The sequence below is a fragment of the Pyxicephalus adspersus genome, chromosome 4, assembly GCF_032062135.1.
Source record: "Pyxicephalus adspersus chromosome 4, UCB_Pads_2.0, whole genome shotgun sequence".
NCBI classification, from domain to species: Eukaryota; Metazoa; Chordata; class Amphibia; order Anura; family Pyxicephalidae; genus Pyxicephalus; species Pyxicephalus adspersus.
In genome coordinates this window covers 145,076,132-145,089,570 of record NC_092861.1, presented here as the reverse complement: position 1 = coordinate 145,089,570, position 13,439 = coordinate 145,076,132, and the positions used below count along the sequence as shown (strand labels likewise).

Here is a 13,439-nt window from a genome sequence, read left to right as displayed (position 1 = left end):
TCTGACTTGTGTACGTAGCCTTAGATAGTTCTAGCAACTATTGGGATTAATAATTTTTGCATTCAACAAATGCTGACTTGCAAAATATCCCACAAAAAGACAATTAGCTGTTGAGTTAAATGGTAACAGACCAAACAAAAAAAATAAAAAATTTAATTTCAGGGTGTAGCACAAGAACAAAAAATATGTTGTAATAATGGTTGAATTCCTAATAAACAGTATTTATATAGCGCCAACCTATTACACAGCGTTGTACATTAAAGAAAGGTTGGAACATAGTTGGCATTATGACACTGTTACCCAACATTTTCTGCCTTTGGTTCTTCCTTTCTGGCCACTGAGGCTGTCCATTGCATTTGATGGCCATTAAAAAATGAAGGGTCATGAAAAGGCAGGCTAAACCATGCAGTTCTGAGTGCTATTAGTATACTGGAAGTCCAAGGATCCTACAGCCTTATGCAACGCTGCTCCTGTGGTCACAAGTTCCCTTTCAAAATGGACTTCATTGAGTCTCAGAATTTAGAACATCTACAATATCTACAGACCAGTATTTGGGAGTTCACAATTTGAAATTGATCGCGTATTACCTTGACTTGTTCCTTAAGTTTAATTGCCAAGGAAAACAAAAGGTGAAAGATGAAGTCAGCTTTTACCTTACTGTAGCAAATCACCATTCTTTTCCTACACCAGTTTATAGACAAGCTGTTCCTCTGCTGTACAGATGCCAGAGGGCACACAGAGGGCGAGTAGACGCTGTAATGTAATACTATAACAAAGCTCTCACTTTCTACTCTATCACAAGTATTTTATGCACGGCATTGCATAAGACGTTTCATCGAATCGAGCCATTGAAATCTCATTACTTTGGAGAAAACCAAAAGTTACATTTTACACCCAGTTAGTCACAATCTGGCAAATACAATCAGAATGACTCACTAACAATCTTCTATAATGCAGTCACCTCCAGCATCGAATATTAAGCAAGGATACTTTCATGTGGTGAACACAACACAAAGACAGGGAGAGAAAAAAAAATGTAGCCTCTTTAAAAGTAACTTTCCACGGAAAAACCTGCAGCGTATCATTCAATAACAGTGCTGTCCCAAGATATAGACTGTAGTAAATGCTTTGCAGACAGTGATTTCAATAAATATTTATAGTTTGTGGCAAAACTTTATGATTCACCATGGTCTTATTTCAGGGGCTCGATTGACATGATGCATAAAACATATGCTTAGAGAAAGGGATTGCTTTCATTTTTTGCAAGTGCAATCACGGTAACTGTAATATGTGTCTTCCTTGGCACGATGTACAAAAATGGTGAAATAATGACCTACCATCTTATGAAGAATAACTGTTCCGCATTTCATAATGTCTTAGCAAGAGAAGAAGGTAATTTCCTGACAGAAGCCAAAGTTCCTTCTCACCGTTCATGACATCAGCACTGAACTAAGCAGACTGTTCCGATGTGCTCATTCCAATCAGCTTGGATAAGGCTTTCGTCTATGTGTTACATCTCTGATCTCTAAAAAATGTGTTTGGTGTAAGGAGAGAAGTTACTGAATGCCGAACTAAACCAGTGGTACTCAACCGACAACCGCATGCAGCCCCTCTGGTGCTACCCTGGAAGCCTTTATAATCGGGTATTTTTTTTGTAAATATTTTATTTTTTTCTCTTTTTATCCAGGAAGGTAAACCTGAAAAAGAAGTCAGAAACTGTATAATACTGCTGTCAAGCCAAAAGGTCCACTCTGTAAAGTGTGCATTGTTAACTAGAAATTGTTATGAAATAAAAGATTCATTACTCACCGGGGAGCCATTTTTTAAGTTGTAAGCAGATTCAGACTACTGACCTACTCTATCCCAGCAGACCTTATTGCTCAGAGTAGAATTACAGGTTCAAAGGATGCGGCACAGTGGAGCCTTTCTAAAGTAAAAATCTGTCTCGCTTCTATAAAAAAAAATGATGAGGTTATTCTTCATCTTAAGATAGTTCTCAGAACCATGCATATTATTCCTTTATACCCCTTGGCCAACTGTGCATACAGAAATTCTGGTTTATAGCACAGAAACGGCCTAATAATAAGAACTATTTATTCAGAATGGCATACAGCTGTTGCAGGGTTGTTGGCAAATAGTGTATGGAAATAATGGCTTCTATAGTTTAGAGAATGGGAAAGTATAACCAGACAACTAATGTTAAGGTGTGCTAGAAGCAACCAGAAAAATTCTCCAATAATGTACATGGAGCCTTCTCAAACCTCTCATTTCCATCACCAACCCCCAAAAAACAAGAAGACAGTAAGCAAAGCCATAACTTAAAAACAAAGCCTTTAAAGTCACTGGCCAGTAATATATTTCCACTCTGTAAGATATAAGACAAAGGGAAAAAACATGAAGGAATAGTAGTGGTCTACTTTGTCCTGAGGTCAAGAAGGCAACCCACCACTACTCAGAGCAATGCAAGCAGCAGAGACCTCTTTTAGAGACAGTGTAAAATATTGCACTTTTGAACGGACAAAGAAAAGGGAGACTGGATAAATCTATGAGTATAGTTAGTAACAATTCAATTGCGCAAAGTTCAATTGCGCAAAAAAGTCATAAAGTACCCAATGTTATGAAAAATGTAACTATTTTCTATTATTTAGTGACAGCAAAGTTACAAATACAATGTTTAAAGAACAAATTATTAAGTTACAATTTTTCAAGTTCAAAGATTTTGGTATTGATGGTATAGCATACAAAATGTTTAATTAGTTGTGCACAGTTTGAGAAAGGCCTGTTTCTAATCCAACCTGACTGTGCTCCACGGAACCAAGTCATCTCTAAGACATGAAGACTGAATGAGAAAAATGAGAACTACTTTCAACATTATTTGAAAAACTCAAGTGAATCTTCATAAAAAAAAGTAATTGTGTGAACTTTTTTGGCTGAATAGGCACAAATACAGAACACACAGACATTTTAATATGGACTTTTAGGGCACCTTTTCTCCATAAATGTATCCAGAATTATTCCTAAATCATAATTTATTTAAATAATAAAATTATATACATGGACATCACAGGACATACATGACACACGTTACAGTCTCAAATATTCCAAAGCATTTTGCAAGGTTTGCTCCTTCATAAGACAAATACGTCCTTATGTTTCCTGGATGAACAACTCATCCATTGCTAGGTACACCTCCTCTGTGATGTGCTATAGGGTAAAGCAGAGCACGTGGCACTGGGCTCCAGGGACGGTTTGAGATGGGATGGTTTTGTTATATATTGATCCAACTTAGCTTTTCAGCTCCAAGGTATTACATTTCTTCTGGGGACATGCTTACAAAATCCTTAGAAATCGGTCTGTCAGTTTCTCAGAAGGTGTTCTTTGGAGAACCAACGAATGGACACAAAGGAGGCATTGACACTCTGTAAAATCTTTTTGAAAGCCTTCCAAAAAGAGTGGAAGCTGCAAAGATGACCAACTCTATAATAAAGGCCTAGTAGTTTTAGAAAAATGAAATGGAGGACAGAAATGGTAGCCCCTTTTTTTATCTAATCGGCAGGTCACTTAAATGGAGAAGTGAACTTTCAACAAAACTTAGCTCTTGTAGTATCTAGCAAAGTAAGCAGAGCTGGGGTTGGACTGCCTGCACAGACAGCATTTCCTCAGTCTTTTTGGGTTAGGCGCGGTATCAATCGACTTAACCTTCACAGCAGTAAGCCCGAATGTGATTCGGGGTAAAAAAAAACAAGCTGAAAGCGGTACCCAGAGTCACATTTGGGGTAGGTAAAGTAAAAAAATAAATACTTACCTGGTCCCTTTGGTGTCCTCCAGTGTAATGCCATCCTCTGGCCGCGTCCTCTTCCTACATTAGTCCCCAGGCAAGTGCGCGGATGTTCCTCGGGAGTTCCCGGTGACAACGGTGCCTACAGCCGTCGAAAGGGGCACAGTGGGAATTTCAAATTATTTTGTATGGCGTTCAATACAAAATAACTGTATTGAATGCAATAAACTGGATTTATATGTCCAAAAGCAGTACATCTGTCTACAGTACATGTCTTTCATGAAAATTTATTTTACAGTATAATATAATAGTACGAGTTATATTAAAGTTTGTCAAAGTTTATTACTAGATTTATTTTTTTTTTAATTTTATTTATTATTTTGACAGGATTTTGTGTTTCAAACTTTATTATACTCTTACCATTATATTGTACTGTAAAATAAACTTTCATGAAAGACAATGTACCGCATTAAGACATATAAATCCGGACAGAAATGAACAGCCCAGGAGGTTAAGAGGACTAGATTTATCTTGTGGCTCTGTATTAGTGCACGTAAAAATAAAAAAAAAGTAATGCTTTAAAACAAAATAATCAGAAGAGCAATAGACAAATGATCAATGTCTTACCCAACAATATCCTGTTTTTTCGTATTCCAGATGCCATTTCTTCTCCGATTAAATCTGTTAAAGTGTTGCACATGGAGTCTACCGATTCAAGGTGCTCAGGGCTGTCTATAGAAATTTTATGTCTATCAAACCAAACGTTCGACATAGATCCCATCATAGGTGTATAGGGCCTATAAGACACGAAAACACACAAATGAGGGTAAACCATTGGATCATGCAAATGTTCAGTGAACAGAGTACTAACTGTTGGAGGAAAACGTTAGGTGACCGACCATTAACAAACTAATCAAGGAATTCAATATCATAGAGCAATTTCTAAGTTATACTTTAGAGAAATTTAGTGTTAAGTCATGACTGATAATTACTGATAGTATCACCAATGGGTCTGAAAACATGAAATAAGTCAATATATCAAATGCAAGAGGGAATCAAGCTAATAATGTCTCCATTCAACGTGCAAATTGTAATGGAATAAATAAACGAAAGACATGCCTTAAAAAGGAACCTTTGGCCATGCACAAACTTTTAAAGTGTAACTAAACCCTATTTATACTCCCCTGTTCCCCTTCTTTCATGGGCATCATCTTCTCTCCCTCGTTCTGATCTGAGATAACTACAACATAGGTGCACCATAATGCATCCAGGTCTGGCAACCACAGAGAATTTGCCGGGTATTCTGGCAATCAACTATGTGCAGCTCAGTAAATTCTGACAGATGAAGAGAGTGATCAGGCAGGTAGGAATGCATATTGCAGAAGAGACATCGCCTGAACCTTTCTGCAATAAGGCCCTGCTTTGTTGCCCACTTTTAAAGATAGAACTTCAGTTTCATTTTACTTTCTCTGCTGCAGCTTAGTCACACCCAAGACCACTCTCTCATTCATCCTGGGACAGTGAAAGCAAAGCTGCACCTCTTAGTCACTCTGCTTTCTCCTTCCATTAGCGTATTCATTGTTGTTACATGCACAACTAATTGACTTTCTTCTCGCTTATTTGATCTGCTGTGCAGGGGTTGCATAGCCCATTCCTGTCTGCAATAAAGCCCTACTTACCTGCCTTGTTCTCTTAACGTCTCGAAAATGTACAATGAGCAGGAGTTAATGAGCAGGAGGTAATGTATGCAATACTGAATAAGACAATCAAGAATGACTAGGATCCCAAACCGAGAATAGTAGAAAGAGAAGCCCGCCCTCAAGGGAGCTACATTTTTTTTCTTTATTGACAGAAATTAGAAAAAAAAAAAGACTGCAATACTCACCTTCAGTGCTCAACCGAGAAATTTTTTCAAGCCGGGTGGGAAGAAATTTTAGGTGGGTGGCAGCCCCTGTATTGTGAACGAACTCTTTGGTAACCACCCAAAAACAGCCGGGTGGGCGCTGAAAAGTGCCGGGTGGTGTGCCCAGCTAAAAGTGCCTGGGGAGAACCCTGACCTTTAATCCAAAATGCTCCCTCATGGTACCTAGAATTGCTATAATTCAGACCACTAAAGACTCAATTATGAACAGAGGAACTCATGAACCTGCCTTGTGAGAGCCACCAGTGTATTCACCATATACAAGTGAAAATAGAGGCACTGATAACATCATGTGAGAACCGCTCATTAGGTGAAGATTGAAGAGGACATTTTGGCAATGATTAACCAGTATGAAGTGTGCAGAAAATGCATTAAAACACAAAAAGCATAAAACACAGCCAGTGGAGGATACAAGCAAGGGGTGAGCCCCAAATTGAACTTTAGAATTATAATGCCAGAATAATTTCTTCCCATACAATTGCAACAGACAAAAAAAGTATTTATAAACTCCAAAAAGTGTCCCGAAGTGATATCAACCAAAACCCAACACCCGTGCTGCGAGACATGAGCACATTCCATTTACAGCTTCCCTATTCAGAAATATATAGAAAAACCTGACATGCTAAGGGTGTAGCTATTTCACTGCTTTCATAAAGGATTAATGTCTTATTGACACAATTTTCTTTGATATAAGATTAGGTATGAAAGCACGGAAGAGGAATCATTGCACGATTTCACAATTTAAAGGCTTATTTGAACAACTGCAAATGATAGCCTGCGCTGTGCCAATTTTACATTTTGTCAGACTAAAAGCAAAGTGTCATTAAACGCCGCGCTGAACCATCATCCTAAACCGCAGGACCGGCCTTAGTGAAGCGTAACACAATTTCAGACACAACTTCATCAGATTACACTGTACACCTACAAGCTTTTGAACTATGTTGATTCAAAATACCAAAGCACTCCATTATTGGGCTGACTCAAAGGAGTATTAGTGCAAACTCAAAAGGAGTATTCCAATCAAAATAAAAATTAATGACACGCTGACAGGTTATGTGTCCCTTGGAATTTCTTTTTCAATAAAGAAAGAAAGCATACGTTTAAACACCCCTAACTTATTTAATATGGGCAGGCACATCGGGCAGATTTGCCAATACAACCTTTTATAGGAAAGCCCTGGCAACTGTAATCAATTAAAGCAAAACTACCCCCCCGTTTCTTATAGCAGAAAGAACCAGCAATATCCCTTCTGAAATAAAATAACCTTACCTGCCTGATTGCAATTTTTTAATTGCTCTCACCTTTTCTTGCTTTGGAGTGGGAACTGCCATATTCTTGGCAGCCCCCACTCCAAAGCAGGATGGTTTAAGCACAATCAGACCATTAGGGAACAGTCGAACGAGGAGCACTGTATTATCTGTACCATGCACTCAGAGATTGTGCCAGCCAGGGACCTGTATTTGTAAATCATATGTATATTTAACTTGTGTTCCCCCCAACCCGTTAGCTGGGAGGCCAACCCGGCACTTTTCAGTAACCACCCCACTGTTTTTGGGTGGTTACTAAAGAGTTGGATCACAATACATGGGTTGCCACCCACCTTAAAAAAAATTCCTGGGGAACACTAACTATTTGCCTGGGGTTCAGCTTTAAACAAAAATGATTTGGGCAGCAGACTTCACTAGTATTACATTAATACCAAAGGCAAAAAATAGTCATGAACATCAAGAGGTTTATAATACTATATCCTTTTTTAATGCTTTGTGTGATACAGTTGTACAACACAAAAAATGTAAACTGTTACTATAACTTTATTGTGTTTCCCCCCTTCTTCTCTTTGCAATTTTATAAGGATAGGTAGCAGACAGATGGAGCCAAAGGCCCCACTAGAAAATCCATAAATACGGTGATAAATGGGTTCTATCGAGGACAACTCTGTGTCTTGTTATTTACATTTCAAGCTATAAAAGTAGGCCTATCTTCAGAAACTGTCTTTTGTGTACATTGGTACCAAACTGTAGCAGGCGGTGCTCCCTGGCATCTGCTTTCTATCAGTGGGAAGTGCACAGTTCTTATCAGGAGAAAGGCTCATGTGTAATCTTCCATATGTCCATCTTTTCCCACAGCCATAGAGAGGATATGAGTTAATTCTGCACTTCACAAACTGCAACCATCCATATATCGAAAATTTGTTTTATGCACCTAAATTAAGCAGGAACACACAATGATTGACTTAGAATATAACAAACCCAATAATGGCAGCAGTGTGGTCACTAGCATCTCAGATCATTCAGTAAAAATAGCATGGTACCTCAGTGGAAATCCCCTGCATGTTAGAGCTAGTGAAAAAAAAAACTAAAAATCATGGTGACATGCCTTTCAAAATTACAGCTCAAGGAAACCTGTGCTGCCCTAGTCTTTCAGTGCAGACATTTTACCTGGTAACCTTCAAGAATACTGCAGACTGCTATATGTATACAAAGCAATGTGTACACTAGCCTGGATATGTAGTAACAGCTCTTATGTCACAGAGAATAAAAAGGAAGGGTTTGAATGTTTCAATGGCAGTGTCCCTGGATATTTGGTCATGGGACAAGAAGTGATGGACAACTTCTCAATGCGGACAGCCATTAAAAGTTGTTTTTTGCTGGAATTGGGATTAAACTTCTTCAGACCCAGAATATTGTTTCTCCTGTAGAGATTCTCTTGCTTTCTTCCTGCCCATGGTGCTCAATGTTTGGGCAATGCATATTCACCAAGACAAAACACTGCTCCTGCCCTTCCTAATTCCAGATCCTAATTCCAATGCCCTCTGTCTTTCCAAACAAAACTGCCATGGCAAACCTGTGCAAGCCGCCTATATCCACAACGTCACCACTGTGATGGTCCCCCACCATGTCAGCCACCCTAGCCTGCTTCTGCCGCTACCCAACCCTGCATCTGCTGCTAGACTTTCCCTCTCACCATCATGCCAGGTCCACATTTGAACTGCATCAGAAACAACCCTTCATCCCCTATTAAACCATACTTTGGTCTGACCACTATGCCAACCACCCACCCTCCCTGATTTACCTACCAACCACTAGGAACCCAAATGTCACCAATTACAATTACCTCCTACCAATGTTTCAGGCAAACATCACTAGAAACACCTAAGGCCTTGCCAGCAGATGAACCTGCCAATGCCCTCTAACCCCCCCCCACCAGCTTTACACTCTCTGAACAAAACATTGCACCGGTCCTCTATGTCATCGTACATCCTGACATCCACCCCGCTGCCCCCTACTCTTACATTTAACATTGCATAGCACTGCCCATTCTAGAATAGTGGCGGGGCACACTTTTACACACATATATATATATATATATATATATATATATTTTTTTTTTTTTTTTTGCACCATACCTATAAAAGCTGCATGGTCCTGCCTGTTTTTTTTTTTTCCCCTAACCCCTGCAGCGTATGTCCTCTCTGGCTCGAAGGTATTCTGGACAGACTTTCTCTTCTCTGTAGCAGAACCTCTCACTGGCCCCGTGGTTCGATAGTATACCAGTATTCACACTGTCCTGCTCCTTGGCTTCCTTCTTCAGGTAGGAGAGCAGGGCAGGTCTGAATGTAGCCAACACTCCTTTCTCCTTTGCTATATAATTAGGAGGAGGATAGTACACAGAGAGCAAAGTGCCTGTTTCTTTTAGTGCTACTGTTTGACAACAGGTTCCAGCCATCCCCAGGATGAAAAGTGCTCTGTTCTAGAGCAAGATAGGCTAGACTGCTCTTGCACACAAACGACTCTTCGGATAGCATTTGTGTCAAATCCAGTTCTTTTAGAAGACACAAGCACCATGCCAGTGACCCTGTGTTCAAAAGCATTTTATAGCATCATAAGTAAAAACCACCTAACGTATTTTAGGGGTTTACATTTTCCGAACCATTTGTGAAACCAATCCCTTGTTGAAAGGAGCATGTCTGTCCCTTGATGAAAGAGGAATATATACACCCCTGAAATGTGTTGATGTAGAGCTTTGCATCTATAAAAACACCTTAGCAAATACTAAAGCCTAGCAATATTGGGACGTGATCTGCAATTGACAATCTAATTATATCTTAATACAAACAGTTTTTTTTTTAAGAATGAGATTTAGTTTGCTAAAGCACTGTATATAATAAATCATTGTTTGAATAAATAACATTATCTCTTTTTTCTGGCATCTAAGCACTTCTGATTCCTTACAGAAATGTCTAGTCTATATGCATTCCAGCATTAAGTGCATATCATATCCTGCTCATGGTTCCAACAGTAGACCATGCCTTTGTAATGTTTGCAAAAATAGCTACTTGTAGTCTTAACAGAAGCCCTTCTGACAAGGTGACATTGCATAAGTATAACTGGTAAGTACAGTCAGGTCCATAAATATTTGGACAGAGACAATTTTTCTTCTAATTTTGGTTTTGTTCATTACCACAATTAATTAAAAAAAAAAAAACAACCGAGATGGGGTTGAACTGCAGACTTTCAGCCTTAATTTAGTGGGTTGAACAAAAAGATTGCATAAAAATGTGAGGAACTAAAGCCTTTTTTTTTTTTTACACAATCACCTAATTTCAGGGTCTCAAAACTAATTGGACAAATTTAAAAGCTGAAAATAAAATGTTCATTTCTAATATTTGGTTGAAAACCCTTTGCTGGCAATGACAGCCTGTAGGCTTGAACTCACGGACATCACCAGACGCTGGGTTTCCTCCCAATCAATGTGACTACATTTAGCTGGATTTGAGCAGACAGTATGTCTCTGAACACCTCAGAATTCATTCGGCTGCTTCTGTCCTGTGTCACATCATGGATAAACACTAGTGTCCCAGTGCCACTGGCAGCCATGCACGCCCACGCCATCACACTGCCTCCGCCATGTTTTACAGATGATGTGGTATGCTTTGGATCATGAGCTGTTCCACGCCTTCTCCATACTTTTTTCTTGCCATCATTCTGGTAAAGGTTGATCTTGGTTTCATCTGTCCAAAGAATGTTTTTCCAGAACTGTGCTGGCTTTTTTAGATGTTTTTGAGCAAAGTCCAATCTAGCCTTTCTATTCTTGAGGCTTATGAGTGGCTTGCACCGTGCAGTACACCCTCTGTATTTACTTTCATGCAGTCTTCTCTTTATGGTAGACTTGGATATCGATACGCCTACTTCCTGGAGAGTGTTGTCCACTTGGTTGGCTGTTGTGAAGGGGTTTCTCTTCACCATGGAAATGATTCTGCGATCCACCACTATTGTCTTCTGTGGACGTCCAGATCTTTTGGCATTGCTGAGTTCCCCAGTGCTTTGTTTCTTTCTCATGATGAACCAAACTGTAGATTTTGCCACTCTTAATATTGTAGCAATTTCTCTGATTTTTTTTCTGTTTTTACAGCTTAAGGATGGCTTGTTTCACCTGCATGGAGAGCTCCTTTGACTGCATATTGTCCGTTCACAGCAAAATCTTCCACATCCACTGAATTAAAGCTGAAAGTCTGCAGTTTAACTGCATCTAAGTTGTTTCATTTAAAATTAATTGTGGTAATGTACAGAAGCAAAATTAGAAAAAAAGATGTCTCTGTCCAAATATTTATGGAGCTATATTTATGGTCACATATCAAAAAGGACCTAAATAAGGAAGGATTAACATGGGAGAATTTTTAAACTTTTTTTTTTGCAATGAAAGCTGCAGAATAAAGAAATATATTGAAAATGACTTTTGAAATTACACTGATGTGTTAAAGTTTATATGACAAACTTGAATAACATTTGAGGTCAGGGAACTGATCCAACTGCCTTTGTAGTGGTGGGAAGGACTTTTTTTTAACCATTTGATAGCCAAAACCAGCAACATATACCCAGGAAGGAGAATTTATTTTGCCTTCAAATCTGCTGAAATTGAAGTTTGTGAGACTGAACTTTAGATATTTTTAAATTTAGCTTGCTATATAACTATTTGCAGTAATGCCAGCAAGTTAAATTTTGGATTTAGTTTTGATTTTATATTTAATTGCATGAGCTTGGGATCATGGAATCATTGACAGTGTGATGAGACTATACTGTGTCTTTTTAAATAACCCGAATGATTAATATCTTTCTTGCTGGTAAATGAATGGAGGAATTTGGCCTAAAAAATATTTGTGAGTTACTGGCAGGTATTGGCTTGGAATGTTAACTTTTATGGCCTTCTGAGTTTTTACCAGTAATAAAAGACAGAGGGGGGAGCCCATGGCTGAGGTCCATTTGGTGTTCCAGCCAATGATTGGGTTTGCTCTAGAACCTCTTAGATGTTGGGACAGAAAAGTAGAAAATGTCATTACGCAAGGGTATTGCACTTGTTAATATTAGGAAAGCCAGCATGTCGGGGAAACACCAGTGGACTGGGTTGTGTTTCCTCACTTATGGGAAGTAACTGCATGAATCATGTTAGTGTGATCCAAGACTGAACAGCAATACACCAAACCGAAAAAAAAAGGGTCCTGCTATGACAATACATGATTCATCAACCACACTTTTCCTGCTGCTCTGGAAGCCTGCATAAAATTTTGTACTTTTTGAATATATGTAAATAAAAGAAAAAGTATTGGTGCGTTTGAAGACTTTCCCCTTCTCCACTTACGTGACATTGTCACCTTCTTCAGTTATGGAGTCAGCAAGGTTACAGATGTGGTTTCTGACCCCTCTTTATCCAAACTTTATTATATCAGCAAATTTGATAAAAATTTTGACCTGGGCTGGTGAAGGACAACGATTGTTTAGCAAACTGCCAAGGCCTTTAAATGTCAGGATACCAACAAAAAAACAAAAAGAAAAAATTAGCTATGTCACATTAAAGTCAAACTTACCGAGCTGGAGCTGTTGGAAAAATTACTTTTATGTGCTTAAAGGCGAGATCTTTCTTCAAGAGTTCCCGTATCCATGATTTGACTCCTTGACCAGAATCACCTAAGCAAGAAAAAGTAAAGTGAACGTATAAATATCAGGTGGGGAAGCTTTAAATAAGGTATTCTACTAATATAAATATATTTTAGAGAACAGAAGCAATAAAAGTTGTATTCTTTGGGATTTTAAAACTAATATTATCTAAAGCCTAACAGACAATTCCTTGTGGCAACACCTAGCAGAAAACTTACCTGCTTATTTGGCACACATGTGTATTTGTAGCCTGTTGCCCGAGAGTTGCTGCATGAGCAGCTCAGCTAATTTTGGCAGATGGGTGGTGAACAGGCAGGTAAGAATACTTATTGGAGAAGGGACATTACCTGTCTCTCTTTGCAATAAAATCCCTTCGCTTCATGCCATATTTTTTTAAGTGGAATCTGCACAGGCCACAAGTATGTAGAAAAAGTACAACACACAATTACTTTGCTTTACCACACATTCAGTCATCAGTGAGCCCATACGGTTTTAGATTGGGTACAAAACCATTTGGCCTAGATGGTTTGAGTATTATGTAAACCATATCTTATATAATTTATTGCTGGTCAATAAAGAAATACTAAAAATATGTACAGATCCTGGACCTCAACGATTTCTCTCCTCCCTCAACGATTTCTCTCCTCCCTGTGCTTTCACGTTATTATTGTTATTACTATTACACCGTATTCACCGTACACATAATATGCAGCGCTGTACAAAGTCCATAGTCATGTCACTAGCTTTCCCACAGAGGGGCTCACAATCTAATGTCCTTACCATAGTCATATGTCTTTAATACAGTCTA

The 13,439-nt window shown here is 38.7% G+C and overlaps 1 protein-coding gene across 1 annotated transcript in view; it reads right to left on the bottom strand.

Annotated features, from left to right (window-relative positions):
* The window catches only part of LYPLAL1 (lysophospholipase like 1), a 64,293-nt gene that overhangs the window by 39,380 nt on the left and 11,474 nt on the right, over nt 1-13,439 (bottom strand). Inside the window, exons 2-3 of the mRNA XM_072409878.1 lie at nt 12,562-12,661; nt 4,406-4,575 (exon numbers count right to left, since the gene is read on the bottom strand). Of these exons, the coding sequence (XP_072265979.1) occupies nt 4,406-4,575; nt 12,562-12,661 (270 nt within the window). The remainder of the gene's footprint in view (nt 1-4,405; nt 4,576-12,561; nt 12,662-13,439) is intronic.